Source organism: Pipra filicauda, unplaced genomic scaffold, assembly GCF_003945595.2.
Source record: "Pipra filicauda isolate LSUMZ 115617 unplaced genomic scaffold, ASM394559v2 scaffold33_size4404698_pilon, whole genome shotgun sequence".
NCBI classification, from domain to species: Eukaryota; Metazoa; Chordata; class Aves; order Passeriformes; family Pipridae; genus Pipra; species Pipra filicauda.
In genome coordinates, this window is record NW_024104465.1 from 487,137 (window position 1) to 502,892 (window position 15,756).

The following is a 15,756-nucleotide window of genomic DNA, read 5'->3' on the forward strand; positions in this document are numbered from 1 at the left end:
CTCTTCTGTTTGAAAGAGTAATATCCCTTTTTTCTAACCCCTTGGACAGTTTCAAGATAAAATGAAAGGAGGAAGATTTCTGGCCTACATGATACCACACAGCCAGTCTGCCAGCTAGTACACTCAGGAGTTGCTAGAGGTCAGGAAATGCTCAAATACCAGCAAGGTGAGCTCTTTGCTTCATTTTCAAAATAGCATCCAGAAAGAGTGTTGAGGCCTTTTCAAAATGGTCCCTCAGTGGTTTCTGAGGGACTTTACTGCCATGAGGGGAAAGTGGTCAAAGGAGGTCACCAAAGGAGGTCTCTCAGCAGGTTACAGAGTCAGATCTCCACCACCTTGAGTTGCTGGTATCGAAGCAAACCCCACTGCATTGCTGCAGAGACACTTTTCTCCATCAGCATATGAAAAAATCAAAGCGTGCATAAAAAGTTTGATCCTTCTGCAGAATATTAAACCCTATTACTGTAAACTAAACCACAGCTGGTGGTGTGAGAGGGGAGGACGATTTCCAAAGTTATGTGGGCACTAGAGGATAGGGATAGGCAACTTGAAGTATTTTTTGAAAGTGCCCAACGAGGACTGAGATCAATAGGAGCTAGACACCCGACTTGCTCAGAGGCTTTTGAAAACCATACTGGAAATCTAACTTGCATATTGATGCTCATAAATATCTTTGAAGTCTTGCTCTTAATATAATTGAGAATTGAGCCATTGTATCTTCAGTGCTTCTGAAGACAAATGTTGGTACCTTACAGTGCTATTGATTGGTATAAAAATAAAGGCTTTATATTAAACCACTTAATGTGACAGAGAAGGGAGAATGCAGCAATTCCTCTAATGTCCTTAGTGCTTCTGTGTCATAGGTAATCTTATTTTTGTTTTACTAATGTACTGGTACCGATTCTCTTCATTTATTTACATTAACATAAATTTTCAACCATGTTTGAGAAGTGCAGCTTATGCTGGAAATAGTCCTTGTACAACCACACCATTCTGTTATAGGTGTGACAGACCCATACAAAGGAGGTATCAAACATAGGGAACCTAAATGACATTTTACTGCCCAAACAGCAAAGCCCTGGTGACAGCAATGGGTGTGGAAGGCAGTTGTCTGACTGAGGAATTAGTGCCTGTTTCATATTTTGAGGGGCATATATACAAATTTCATTATCTCTGATAGGCTCTGGAAATTCCCTGTTTTTCATTGTCATGCATCTAGATTTGGATTATTGGTCCATTATTCTGCATTTGACCAGCCATTTTTTGGTGGGAAAAAAACCAACTCTCATATATATGTACTGAATGATGTTATTTGATTAAACAGGGGGAGCTGGGAAGCAGTAAAACATATTTCAACTTGTGTGTCTTGGGCAAGTGAACAGACACTTCCTTCCACAAAGCTGCCTCAGGCAACATTTTCGATGCAGTGTTCTTGCAGGATGAAGGCACCAGCTAATGCCTGAAGTCCAGCTCTCTTTTCTCTCCTGCACATATTACAGGCAGAGACAGATGGAAACTTGAAATTGCTGGCCTCAGCTCCTGGATCATGTTGGCATCTTTTGCTTCTTAGGGGGCAGCTGCATTCTGTAAAACAGCACCATGCACGTATCTTGATATGTAACCCTAGAAGAGGCCTTCTAAATATAAGTGGGGGTTCTTTGCTGTCATGTGAAGGGAGTCAGCCAGACACTTAAACAACATGTGGTGTGAGCTTCATCAGATTGCAGGGCAAAAAAAAAATCAAGGGGACAATATGAAATGAAATTCTTAGTGTGCCTCCCTGCAGGCACACCCAGCAGTTTACAGCTTATGACGTGAAGATCAGCACTGGCTCTTCAATTTATGTGGTTGCAACCAGAATCCATAAGCAGCGAGGCTCCAGAAGCTGTTGTTTTGTACCTGTATCTTTGGATATGGGCTCACAGTGTGACCTGTGTTCTGCCTTTCAGCCTGGAGATAGGTGGTATCTGATTGCTGCCCCAGTGTCCATCACTCCCAGCTTCAGTCCAGGTACATCTGCTGGAACAGTGTGCAAGCATCTCTTCTAGGCTCATTCCCCTAACAGAGCCTAACTCAGTCTGCCAGTTATTTAAGAGGGATTTTGCCACTGATTTGCCTCAGTAGGGGGAGAGACAGGGTCATCTACCCAGTTAGTTTTTACTTTGTGTGACAGTGTGTGCATGTGCACTAGATGAGGCATTTAAAGGACTAAATTCTCCAAGGCATCCTTGAACAGATGTGGAACCTACCCTGACTCTGGAGGAGATACCTCCATGCAGAGTCAGAGCCCCCAGAAGGCACAGGCTTCTGGCTGGCTTTAACCCTTCAGGCTGAAACACTACCTGAATGTTGGTTCCCTCTTGTAATCCTCCCATTTCCAACCTCATTTTTAACTAGCAGGTCTGGGAAGGTGTGCAGTGTTGGAGTAGGGAAGGGATGCAGTGGTTTGGGAGGGATTTTTGTGTGTGCTCCCAGTTTTCCATCTCCCAGGCACAACAGCATGTTCTGCACGCACAGCCAAGTGTGTGCAACGTCCCTGAAATGTGAGTGAGCCTTTAAGGAGGCTGCCTGACTTCCTCTGCAGCACTCCCTGGCAGCCTGGCAAAGTGGGCTAAATTCAGAAGTGACCTGGAATGAGGAGGGGGCCAGTGTAAAAATGGAGGAACAAACCTGGAACCCCAAGGTAAAATGGGATATGATAATAAGGAATTTAACCAGAAGGTTTCTGCAGTTAAATTTATCCTGTCTTGAACTCCAAGGTAAGTTCTGTTGCTGCTCCTACCTAGCTCACTCTCCATGGCACAGAAGCTACAAGAAGCACTTGCTCATGTGTCCCGTAAAATGTGATTGATGGCATGTCTGAATTTGATCCACCAGCTCATGTCTGAGGATGGCTCCTCTGGGTTTGTCATATCTCGCTGTAGGGCTGAGTCAGCTTTCACTTCACTTGCAGAGACTTCTCTCTGGCTAAGTAAGCTTGGATCATGGCAAGGAAAAAGAACTATGCCAGATATCAACTGATTCTTCAGGACTTTAAACTGTGTGGTATGAGGCTTTAGGGCACTGCATTTCTTTTTTGATGCCTACTCTGAGGTAAGAGAAGGGGAAACTCCACTGAAATTAAGGGGTGCGCACCAGAGCAGGCTGTGTGATTACAGTGAGCCATGACAGCCCCTTCTTCACATTTCAACCAGTGTTCAGTGAGGGCTTAACTGCTTTTTGATTTTAATCAACTGCAGGAGATAATCCCAACAGTGAAAAGGAGAGATTCTGGCCTAAAGCACAGTGATTGGTGAGTGCCATCCCTCACTTTTGTGCCTGAAGGGTCTGTAAGGCCATTCTTCACCCCATCTAATACAAGATATGCATTCCCCGAAACAGATCTCTCCTGACCTCAGCTCCTGTTTGGTCCTTACTCTCTTTTAAAATGAGTCAGCTGATGAAGAAAGATGGTAAGTGATATCTCCAAGGGGGTAGAATGACTCAGTAGTAATGTTGTCACTTCACTTGACCCATCAGCCCATACAGCACCAAAAGTGCTCTGTAATGATTGTTAGAACCTTGACCAGGTCTGCTGAATCTCATCCTCTTACGAGCCAGGAACCAAATTGCCTTAAAATTAATTTCTGAATAAGATGCTCTGTGTAAGATTTAATAGTCAGGCCAGGTCTAGTTCATATTCACTGAAGAAGGGTAGGTGTGAGTGAGGGAAAAAGGAGCTGAGTTTTGCTTGTGGCTACTGTTGTGGTAATTAACAGAGACCATGTGGCTCTTCGTATTCTGCATCTGCTTTTAAAACCCCACATGGCTCTAGGAGGTGTTGTAGCACAGTCATGACACCAGATAAAGCATTTAATCAATTAGTTTTATCTTGATTTATGGGCTGTGAACAGTCCAAACGTGGACTGTGCTTTTTTTTTTTTTTAAGGGAATTTCTTATTCAGAATTACTCAGTTACATTTCCCCCCTGATCCTTTTACCCCCCCTATGTTGGAAGTGCTTAGTGGGGGCTAAGCCTGAGTAGCCTGTTGCTGTGTCTCCCATCTGAGAGATGTGGCATTTCAGAAAACTAGAGAGTTGTCGTGATAAATTATTTCAATGGCAAGTGACACTCTGACGTTCTCACTAGGGAAGTTAACAAGGAGCCTCATCTGTGACACATGTGGAAATCCTGATGGAAAAATGTGAACCAGCTTCCCATCTGTTTCATCCTCATCTAGAACTAAGAGAAGGAAGGTTAAGACAGGTATGTAAAGGGGCAGAGGTAGAAAAGATATTTTGTAGTCTTCCTTTGGAACACAGAGGATGGTCCGGGAGGCAGTAGAAGAGGTGGAGTTTTTATGCCTTTCAGGCTAGAAAGCATGGATGGAGGCAAAAAGTCATAGATCCTGTTAAAGGGAGAAGGAAAACTCCAGGGTTCCAGAAAATCAGTGGGTGGATGAGCTCTGCCAGGGCCTTGTGGCATGTCTTTAGATAATCTCTTGCTTCCCACATCTCCTGCATTAACAGCTGTGAGGGAATTGGGCTCCCACTCAAGCTGATGGGAGAAAACAGCACCCCAGTGAATGTGAGGACTGTGCCTGCAGACGTGCCCGTGAGGAGGCAGGGGATGAATTAGTTTTCATGGTCTAATTTCATCCCGCCCTTGATATTCACGGGGACCAGCACCTCACAAAATGAGTTATGTGCTGATTGCTCCAGGACTGTGCTACACCCACACCCACCAGTCACAGCGAGGGAAGACAAGAATCGGGGTTGAAAAGGGACCAGTCATGGGGAAAAGGGGGAGGAGAAGCCAGCAAGAGGCTGACATAGCTGTGGACAGGACAGAGGCCATGGACGCAGGCGACTCCCAAAGGTTTTGGCACTTAGCACAACACAGATCCATCACCGTGTAGGGAGGAACCACCACATTTTAATGTCAGACTTTAAACTGAATAATGCTTGTAACCTACCACAGACTGGTTACCACAGCCTCGTGAGCTATTAGCAGCCCTTACCCTGCAGTTTATTATCTCTCTGTGGTTCTTAGAAGTATCAATAACTATTGCAAAGAAATAAGGGCAGGCCCCAAGTGAAGGTCCTGTTGCCTGCCTGGCTGTTGTGCAGGTCATCACAATGGCAAGAGATGGAGCCTGCACTGCAGACACAGCCAGCACACACAGAGGTGTGTGCACTGGTACTGGCCAAAAAAAGAACTTGGGGAGAACACAAGGATTGAGTTTGGAGACCAGGAGTTTAGGAGCACTGAGCTGTGTGAAATACCCAAATAACAGCAGCTGCATTTTATATCAGGGAGCTGTTCTGCAGGGGCTGGGGAAGAGCTGCCTGCACAAGTTGCCCTTGCACCCCTCTGGCAGGTTATCCTGTGCCTGGGGTGTTGGACACACCAAAGACAGATCAGGAGCCAGCCCTGGGTCCGCTGTGGGGCAGAGCAAATCTGTCTGTCCCGACAGAATTCTTCCCACGGTGTAACAGCATTCCACCGGGACACAGTTCGACTTGGTAGGAATCCTTCTGCCTGTTTGCAGGTTGCTTCTGCAGGTTATTAAGAAAAAGCAGCTTCAGTAGCTGTGATGCAGGGCACGTGCACTGCTCAGGTTTACAGGTTGCCCAGGGAGGTGGCAGAGTCACCGTCCCTGGAGGTGTTTGAGAAGAGCGTGGATGTGGCATCAGTGCCATGGTCTGGGTGACAAGGTGGTGTGGGGTCAGAGGTTGGACTTGGTGACCTCAGCGGTCTTCTCCAACCTGGTTGATGCTGTGTTAGAAAAGCAGAAGAAAGACAGCGACAGCTGGTGAAGAGCAAAGGGTAAAACGAGATTGTGTGATTGGGAATTCTTAGAGAAATATATAAGTGTTATTTCATATGGGAAACATTCATCAGTTAAGGGCTCAGACTCCACCGGCGCTTCCTCGCGGGCCGATGGTCCCAGCGCGCCCTGACCGCGGGGCTCTGCGCCCATCCAGGCGCTGAGGGGACACGCAATTCCCCCGCGGATCCACAACGCTCCTTGGAGAGAGCAGCCGTCCCCTGGCACCGGGAGGGAGCCGGGGATGGAGCCGGGGGCGGAGCAGCACCGGAACCCCCGCGCCGGGCTCGGTTCCCAGCCGCGGGCCGGACCGGGCGGAAGCGGAAGAGCCGCGGCGGGAGCGGCGGGCGGTGGGTGCGGGGCCCGCGGGGCCGGGCCGGGGGGTTCCGGTGGGGGACCCGGGCCGGGCTGTGGCGACCCTGCCCCGGGGCTGCCGGGCCGGGCTGTGCCGCCCCCGGCGGGGCTGGGCGCCTGCGGGAGCCGCGCCGTGTGGGCTGCCCGAGGGGACGCGCCACGCGCATCCGTGTGGGGCGGGAGGAAGGGCTGGGAATCGGGTGCGTTCTGCCTCTCCCGGGGAAAAGCGGGGACCGGAGGGAGCGGCTGTTCCCTCCTCAGGGCAGTAGTCACGGCCCCGAGGCTGCCAGAGCTCAGGGAGCTCATGTTCCAACGCTCTTGGAACATGGTGGGATTTTGGGGTGTGCAGGGCACTCGATGAGCCTGGTGGGTCCTTTCCAACTCAGCGTATTCTGTGTTTAGAGCCCCTCCCAGCTGCTCTCGGCACCCCCGGCGGGTGACACCCGAGATAACGTTATTGTGGTGAAGTCACGTTTTTGTTGGGTTGGTTTCGAGGCGTTCTGACAGAAAGTTCTGATGTTTCTGCCGATGTGGTGGAGCGTTGTGTGCAGGGTGTGCAGAGGGCAAAGAACAAGCCCTTGGCTTGGGAAGACACAACACTTTTGTGCTGCTGACAGAGACCGGCTTGGCCACCCTCTAGAGTGAGCCTGGCAGAGGTGCGCTGGTACTGAGCTGTAGCACATTATGGAGAGTACTTAACATTGCCACTTAGTGTCTTTGTCCTGAGTGTGGGATCTTCAACTCAGAAACACAGCCCAAGCCCACTGATGAGTTCGCTCTCCTGCCTGCTGATGTTCTGGCTTCGAAAGTAACCTGTGTTAACCAGGCTTTTCCTGCTCTTTTAGATCCTTGGAAATGGGGAACACGAGCAGCGAGCGGGCGGGGCTGGAGCGCCATGGGCACAAAGGAGCCCGAGGGGACGGCGCAGGAGGAGCCACCAAGGAGGGGGACCGGCCAAAGATCCTCATGGACAGCCCTGAGGATGCAGACTTGTTCCACTCAGAGGAAATGAAGGTGATTTGTTCTTGTCTTTCAGCGTTACTGGCTTGGCGCTGCTGCCAGCTGTGGGGCTGTTTGTTACCAACCTGCAGTGATTCTGTTGTTGAGTTTACACCAAACAGACCATCCCCCTTGCTTCCCATGCCAAGGAGAGAGAGGGCACTGATAAGGAGTGTAATGGCATGGTTTCCAGCAAGAACTGAGTGTAGAAAAACTGAAAAGTAGCCGGCTCAAAGGACAGTGCCCCCCCTAGCTTCCTTTGAATCCTTAAGGCCTTTGCAGTTACCAGTGACATTTTACCTGTCTATTCCATATCAAAAGATCTGTTATTTTTTTTTATTCAGTGTTAGATGGGTTGTTAGAAGTGTCTCGCTGCATATCGTGTTTCATAAGAACATCTAACAGAAAATTACACTTAGATTTTGGCTGTTGGACAGAACTGTTTCCTACAGGCAGCTCATGGTCTTTCTGCCAGCTCTAATTCTGTGCCTACAGTATTTGTACAATCTAATGCTTCATAAGTATTTCTCCTTATTTTTCTTCCTCTTCTTATATCTGTGTATTTTGAAAGCTTTGGTGATCTGAAGTAATTTCTTTTTAACCTAATTGGGGCTGGAGGCAGTGGCATTGTTTTGCCTTCCACTCTTTCTGCAAATTTGGAAGGCTTTAGCATCTTTGCACAATTGTACAAATGAACTTGTGAACTGCATCTAGAAGTGCAGTTTATATTCCCCATCTGACAAAAACTACTTGTAGAACTTTTACCTTAGAGAATTATGCCTGAGGGCAGAAAAAGCCTTCAGTACAACACAGGTTGCCTAAGTGTTCCAGGAAAGAATTCTTTTCAGATTCAGACGTTGTTTTTGCAGGCTCCACTGGAGAAAGAGGAGTTTCTGGCTTGGCAGCAGGACCTGGAGGTGAACGATAAAACCCCCACTCAGGCTCGGCCCACGGTGTTTCGCTGGACTGGAGGAGGGAAAGAAGTTTATCTGTCAGGGTCCTTCAACAACTGGAGCAAAATTCCCCTGACAAGGAGGTAACAAACTGCTGCTGCAGTGCTGCTCCTCAGGGACTGGGAGAGCTCAGTGCTGTGAGAAAGGTGGTCAGTGGATGGATGGGGATTGGGTTTACTGCTCCTTAAGCCTGTGATAAGAACCTGCCTTTTTGATTCTCGGGTGGCACAGGAGGGAAGCTGAGCTGTGTGTCAGTTTTAAAGGAGTGATTTGTTCACTGGGCACCACACAGGAATGACCCAAAGCACTCCCTGTTGTGCAGTCTGTGCCTGGGGTGGGAAAGCTGGTTCTAAGCACAGTGTCTCTGATGACACCTGTATGTCCTTGCCATATCAGTGGCTTTTTTCCAGCTCAAAGGGTCTGGGAAACTGAGCCTGGGACACGGCACAAATGAGAGAATAAATCCATATTAAGGTCCCAACTGCTTCTTCCTACCAGAGAGCTCTGGAGCTCTGCTTCTTCAGTACCTGAATAAGTATTTCATTTAAACCAATGTGGGTTTTTTTCAAAAATTTAAAACTTAATGTATGGCAGAGAATCTGAGTTTTAACTGTTGATCTGAGCCCTGTTGTCTGTCAACAGTGACTGATCTACCAGGTCCTGGTGTGTCTTATCTCAGTGAGTGGCTGCCTGCACTGTCATTGGTGCAGAAGGGTCTTAATTTCTAAGGAAACTTGAGGGAGGAGCACTGTGGCCTGATAAAATGGCATGGGAGAATTGTTCTGTGCATGTGAAATAAATTATTGAGAGAGGAGCTGGAAGAAAGGCCAGTGGAACATCAGTATTGCTGTCATACTCTTAAGTGGAAAGCCTGGGAGACAGGAAATGGTGAAATGAATATGGAAGAAGGATAAAAATATCTCTTTATCAAAAAGAGAAAAAAAAAAACAGGTTTGTTCTGTTTCTGTTGTCAGATTATGCATTCTGGGAAAGGGGTGTTTATGCCTCTTTAGAGGCTGGATAAAATCACATTACTGAACCCAGTACACTCAAGTAGGAGTGCTTGTTATTCCAAACTGAAATTTCCCATCCAGCTCTGTGGTGGGATGCTTGCACTCCATACCTGAGCAGAAGGGAAGTGGCAGTTGAGCATCAACTGTTTCTCAGCTTTCTGAGATGCTGGTAAAGCCTTCTGAAGAATCAGGAAGTTCACAGCACAGGAGTAGATTGCCAAGCAGCAGCTCTTCAGCCCCAGAGTAACTCAGAAGTATCGAGTTGCTGCTTTTATCCAATCATTGTTCATGTATTTCCTAGGCATTTGGGAAATGCAATTTATGATGGCAAATACTGAAAGGGAAGGAAATAGGAGAAAGCTGATCTTGTTCCATCAGCAGGAGTCTCACAGATAAAATGAGGTCTCGTGTACTAACAAGTAACGTGAAGATGTGAGGGTGACTTTACAAAAGCTCAGTGCCAGTTACTTGATGTCAGGAGTGTGGGGGAACTTACTGTCACTGAGGAAATTATCATCAATGATAATTGATTCTTTACCTTTAGATTGCAGCAGAGATTCTCTTAAATGTGGCACTGCCTTTTTAAGGTTTTGCACGTTACAGAGGCTTGTGCTCTGTGTCACATTGTGTGTCACAGTTTATAGACAATGTACTTTTCAGAGCCTTTCGGGGCTGATTGTTTGTCTTAAATTTCAGTCACAATAACTTTGTGGCAATCCTGGACCTGCCAGAAGGAGAGCACCAGTACAAGTTCTTTGTGGATGGGCAGTGGACACATGATCCTGCAGAGGTAATGTTTGCTTTGAGTCACTATTTATTGATTGATGCACCTGAGGATGAGAAACTGGCTGGTTTCTCTCCCAAGAGCTGGTCCTTTCAGAGAGAAGGCATCAGTTAACAGCAGAAACTGGCTGTTCAAGCCTGTGAGAGAGAGGTTTCTGATCCCAGCTGGAGTAGTGGCAGCATCAGACTGAACCACAGAAGGCAGGAGATGTAACAAAAGAGGGACAGGATCTCTTGGCCACCGGTTTATAAGCAGTGCCAAGTTTTTCTTGCCTGGTGCCAAACTGCCTTTTAGAGCACTGTAGCAATGCTGAGAGCCCAGGTCTCGCTGTGCTGCACTGGCTGTCTGTGCCAGGATGTTGCTGTTGCTGCTCTAGTAGTCCAGTAATTGTGCCAAAATCTACCAGGCCTGTTCTTCCTCCTGTGCTATAAAATGAATTTTGACCCCAGCCCACCCAGCAGTCCTCACCTGCTTCAGAAGTCTGCATTCACACCTGCTGGTTCCTTCTTGCTGTCTTGGCAAACCTTACAGAATTTACCTTACAGTACATTCAGCTCTTGGAACCCCCTGCCTTGAACTCCAGCCTTAGCTTTGTAGCAGACCAGCAGTACCAGCCATGCTGCATCCTACATCAGGCCTTGCAGGTCTGAGCCTGGCTCCATAAGCCCTGTAGAGCTGGAAGTGAAACTTAGCTCCTGGTGTCACTGGTAGCTTCAGCCCAGACCTGACCCTCTCCTTGTCTGTAGCCCAAGAATTGACCAAGTGCTGTGGGCCTGGCAGGTTCCACGGGCATTTTCCCCTCCCAGTCCTTAATCCTGAATTTGCTCTTATCATAAAACTAACTGAGCTCTTTTCACGTCTGGTTCCATTGTATTTTAAAAGCAATATACCTCATCCTTGGTAATGCTGATTGTGTAGTTTTGAGAATCCAATAGTCCTACAAGCTTTTTTAATTCTGATTTTTGTATCTTACCTCTCCCCAGCCAGTAGTAACCAGCCAGCTTGGTACTGTCAACAACATCATCCAGGTGAAGAAAACTGACTTTGAAGTATTTGATGCTTTGATGGTGGACTCCCAGAAATGTTCAGACATGTCTGGTATGAGTTTATTGGTAATTTTATGTCACACTTTTTAGAGCTGTTAAAAATTTCATTTTCCTTTTTATCTGGAGTTAAAGCTCCAGTACAGATTAATCCACACTTGTGTCAGGCCCTGTGGATGTGAGCAGGAATCACAAATCACAAAGGAAGAATGTGGAATGCACAGAGGGAGCCTCTGACAGAGGAACACTGTGGATCTGATGAGGAGGGGCTCATGGGTGCTTAGTAACTGTTTCTTTGCCCCTGCAGTGTGCAGTGGCTGGCTTTGGGGCACTCGTTGGTGGACCAGTCTCTGCTTTACCACATTAAACCAATGCTGACAGCCTACATTGCTCCTAATTCCATCTTCCTCTGCTAAGGAAGTGGCTGAGGGGGTCAGAAGTTGCACATTAAGAGGTAGAAATTAGGTGCATTTAGCAGTGCTAACACAGGCTTGGGAATGTATCATATTCTCACAGTGTAATAAAAATAATCTGTATCTTAGAATAATACAAACATTTTTTTTGTCTCAAGTTTCATATTCTAGTGTAACAGAAGAGAGGTAGAATTTAGCTTGAGCCATGTCTGAACTCAGCCTTGCCACCTGCTTGTTACAGAGCTCTGCAGGGATGGAGACCATGACTGAAGCAGTACCTTACACCTTCCTTTGAGCCTGAGGCAGGAGGTGTGTTTGGTTGGTTTTTGCCCTGGACAAACCCTTTTTGGAGAAAGTGTTATTTGTGAGACAAAGCCAGGAGGAGATTCTAGTAGGTGCCTTCCCTGCATGTGCTGTAACAGCATTTCCTTAGACTGGTTTAGGCTCTGAAGAGCTCTTTCCATAACCCTGTCTCTGTACAGGAGTAGCAGTTTCCTTTCACAGGTACATCCTGGTTTTGTGGTTCCCCCGGAGGTAACACAGAGCAGCCTGTGCACTATGGAATGTTTGCTGGAGAAGTGCTGGGCAGAGATGACAGAGGAGTTCTGGAGTGCAGTCAGGCCCTCAGAACTCTGCTGCCCAAATCCTCAGCTTGTTTCAAGTCAGACTTTGGCATCTTAAATCTCCTTTTGGGCAGTGACTGATCCTCTGGCACTGCACCAGTGGCTGCAGTTGTTGTACTTAGGTGCCATTGATTTCTTTCGGTACCTCTAAAGAACAGATATTCTTACAGACTATTTAAGATTAAATATTTACCATCTCTCTGGCAGAGCTGTCAAGTTCACCCCCAGGACCATATCACCAGGAGCCCTATGTTTGCAAGGCAGAGGAGCGCTTTAAGTCACCACCTATTCTCCCCCCACACCTGTTGCAGGTCATCCTGAACAAGGACACAGGCATTTCTGTGAGTACTTTAGCTTGTTTTGCTGAATAATGGCCTTGAGAGTGGAAACAGATGGGGAGAAAATCTGGGAACAGACAGGAGACAGCTTAGGAAAAACCTTCGGATAGTTGCCACGTTGGTAAGTTTTTTATTATGTACGTCCAGATGGATTCATCTGAAGTAAATTTATTTTTCTACTTGACTCTCTTCAAAACTGAGAACTAGATTGCTGTTTTTTTCACAAAACCTTAATCTTCTGAACTGTTAAGAAGCCAGAAGCACATAAGAGGTAGTTGCTGTTTGTTTCATGGTCATGGTGAGGATGAAGAGGGTTTCACCCAGAGGAGTCCTGGGTTGTTCTGAAGCAGTGACTGTGTTTGTGGTGGGCTCAGGGTAAGCAGCAGTGTTGTACTGGGGGTATGGCTGGTTACAGACGGTGTTTGTCACCCATCAGCTGTGGTGAGTGAACTGTAAGTTCTGTTATTTTCACACTGTCTCCCTTTCTCTCCTTCCCAGTGCGATCCCGCTCTGCTCCCTGAACCCAACCACGTCATGTTGAACCACCTCTACGCGCTTTCCATCAAGGTGAGAGGCCTGGGCATGTTCCCCACGGGGGTAGATTTAGTTATCCGTGTCACATGCTCACTTGTTTTCCATCTCCTGTAGGATGGAGTGATGGTGCTCAGTGCTACACATCGTTACAAGAAGAAATACGTGACTACTTTGCTGTACAAGCCAATATGAGCATCGTAGTTGTTTGTGACCAATTGTTCTGGGCCAGTGCAGTCTCAGAAAAAAATGCTTCACTTAACCAAACATACTTCTGCTCTGTGCTGTAGCAAATGAACTCTGATTTCATATTGTTTCTGAGACTTCCAGGTTCTCCCGTATTTGCCTTATTTTCCTAGTACCACCCTGGAAGTTCTTGGAAATGGCAGCTTCATGGCAACTAGACAGGTGGCAAAGGTGTCAGTGCCCATTGTCAGCTCAGTTAAAAAACCACCAGCTTAATTAGGCTGCAAAATGTGAGGGCAGCAGCAGATCAAAGAGCTTTAGCAGCGAGGCAGGCTCTGAGTCTGTCAGCCCAAAGTCTAGAATGTTCAGGATTCTTGTGGAATCTGATTTGAGCATAACACTCAGCAAAAGCAAGCTTATTACTGCTTCCATAGCTCATCAAACACAATCATTTCAGTAGCAAGTTCCAAACTTGCGTGGCTGAAGTAAGTGTGAATATTGATGATCTGTTTTTGTAGCAGCCTTTTCTGGGCAAAATCAGCAACATAATCACCTACAAGCTCGTTATTATTTTACGGTAGACTGGGGTGCACGGTTTCTACTGTGAATAGCTCTGTAGTTTTTCTCTTCAGGAGAACTGAAATACTTTTCCCCTGTGGAATTTCTGGTAAAGACAATTGTTTTTAATGGCTGGATTTTTCTGTAAATCGTAAATGTGTCTTGGCAGTAATCTGCTTTTTGAAACCGGTTTCTCTTGCTGTCACTGATGAGGACTTCCTTAAGCTGGCATAGGTAGCTGTAAGGAAATGGATGGACTCAGTTTAGGAATTAGTTCCTCAGTAAGAGCCTGAAGGTGACTGTAAGTGTCCTGTGTCCCAGTGGCCAAACTTGCCCCTCGGTGTCCGCACTGCAGCGTGTTGGCTGCAGCAGCACCGCAGCCCTCTGTGCCAGGGCTGGAACTGGGCAATTTTTTATTCTGTTTCTGTTTTCTGAGTGATCAAAGTAATGCCAGGCTGCCTGTACTCGATACTCACAGCCTGTTTTATCCCAAAACAAATGCAACATTAATGCAAACCTGCTGCCAGTGTGCCCCAGGCCTGCCTGGGATGGGCCCTGCTGGGCCCTTCCCTTGGCTTGTGTTGGTGCCTGGGGCACCGTGACTGTGCCAATGATAACCAGCCCCGTCCCACTGTGGGGAGAGCACCCTGCACTGATCTGTGAGGAGTCTGAGTGGGGCCAGAGCTGCAGCAGAGTGGACCAGCCACAGAGGGAGGCTGGTTTGCCATCCTGGGGTCTGTTCACCAGCCTTGTTGCAGTATCTCCAGTAGCCGAGTTAGACCTGGGTCCAGTGCAATGGTTTTCTCTGAAAACTCTTTTCTTCATTCTGTGCTATGGATAGTATTTGGTATTCTGAACTACAGAATTGCTTTTGTTTTCAGCCTCTTTAGAAACAAATAAAACATTTTCAAGAGAAGTGGGTGACTTGCTTTGTTATTACCCTTCCCATCTTTGGAAACCTTGCCTTCCATGAGTTGTTATTTTTTTATAACCTGTGATTGCCTGGTTGCAGTTTTATGGCTCAGTGGGTTGTGCAAGCTTTTCATTCAGAGATGCAGCTTGAAACACTTTCTCCACTTGCACTTAGTGAAGACACAGGTGTTGGTGTTTATTTGTGATGTAGGGGAACTTTTTCAGCTGTGTTCACAGAAAGTGGCTGTGAGAATGTATTGGCAGAGAGAAGTCCTGCAGGGAGGCCTCTTAAATGCTTTCAGTGCCTGCAGAGAAATGACAGCACAAGTTTCTTATTTGAGTGACCCTGAACTAATTTTTTTTTTGCTAGAAGAAAAGCTTAGCAGTAGCTTAATAAGTTTGGGTTGGTTTTTCTTTTTTTTTTTTCCTAGTTACAAAAGAAATTTTTCACATGTCAGTGACTAAAGGAGCTGAAACCTTGAGACATGGAGAACAGAAAGGCAGGTGAAAGCATGCACGACTGAAGCGTTTAGGGATTCAGGCTCATTAGTTCTGGCTAAGCTTTATGGATTTTTTTTCCAATTCCATATATGCATGACTCACTCCAGGCTCTTATCAGTGCTGGTGTGGGGGAACCACAGCATGGAACCAATTATTTTATAAAAAGCTTGTTGCTTTTTCTTTTTTTTAATTTTAATTTTAATTTTTGCTTTGCAGCCTCTTGCCCTGTCTCAGCTGGCAGAGCACTGGGTACAGGGGCTGCAGCCACCATCAGCTTTTGCAGCCCCAAAAAAGCTGTAGGGGGAACTCAGAGCCCAGGGTGGGGGGCCCAGGCTGTGTGACCAGCTGCTGCCCCACAGGAATGATGATCCATCACCACTTCCACCCTTCCCTGCCCCTGGAATGAGCGAGCCCAGCTGCCCACAGGCCCCAGGGCCTCTCCAGTCAGGGGCACCAGGTGACGGAGGTGAGATGTTCCCTGGTACCTGTGGCCTCAAGTGACATTCCCAGCAGCCACACCCTTCCTCAGGTAAGCCACAGCCCCCCTCAGAGCCCCCATCCCTTTCTCTCCCCCAGGAACATCTGTAGGAGAGCGAATGAAGGAAGAGGTAAAGGCTGCTTTTATTTTTGGTTTCTGCTGGGGGGGTGGGTTTGGGGGTCTTTTTATTGGTTTTTGATAGGTTGTTTTCTGTTTGATGGGTGAATGAATTAATCACTCTGTGTTCCCTTATTGCAATG

The 15,756-nt window shown here is 47.1% G+C and overlaps 1 protein-coding gene across 4 annotated transcripts; it reads left to right on the forward strand.

Moving 5' to 3' along the window:
- The first annotated feature begins 81 nt into the window (after positions 1-81).
- PRKAB1 (protein kinase AMP-activated non-catalytic subunit beta 1) lies at positions 82-14,521 on the forward strand. 4 transcript variants are annotated; one of them, XM_039384159.1, is made up of 11 exons: positions 82-166; positions 2,954-3,292; positions 3,382-3,452; positions 4,130-4,246; positions 7,010-7,178; positions 8,033-8,199; positions 9,826-9,919; positions 10,897-11,011; positions 12,200-12,333; positions 12,829-12,897; positions 12,979-14,521. In XM_039384159.1, the coding sequence occupies exons 5-11, from the start codon at positions 7,020-7,022 to the stop codon at positions 13,054-13,056; spliced, it is 816 nt and encodes a 271-aa protein (XP_039240093.1). In that variant the 5' UTR covers positions 82-166; positions 2,954-3,292; positions 3,382-3,452; positions 4,130-4,246; positions 7,010-7,019; the 3' UTR covers positions 13,057-14,521. The 4 variants fall into 4 exon arrangements, with proteins under 4 accessions (XP_039240093.1, XP_027569939.1, XP_027569938.1 ...); XM_027714138.2 differs by lacking the exons at positions 82-166; positions 2,954-3,292; positions 3,382-3,452; positions 4,130-4,246 and adding an exon at positions 6,100-6,160; XM_027714137.2 differs by lacking the exons at positions 82-166; positions 2,954-3,292; positions 3,382-3,452; positions 4,130-4,246 and adding an exon at positions 6,224-6,364.
- Positions 14,522-15,756: the final 1,235 nt, after the last annotated feature.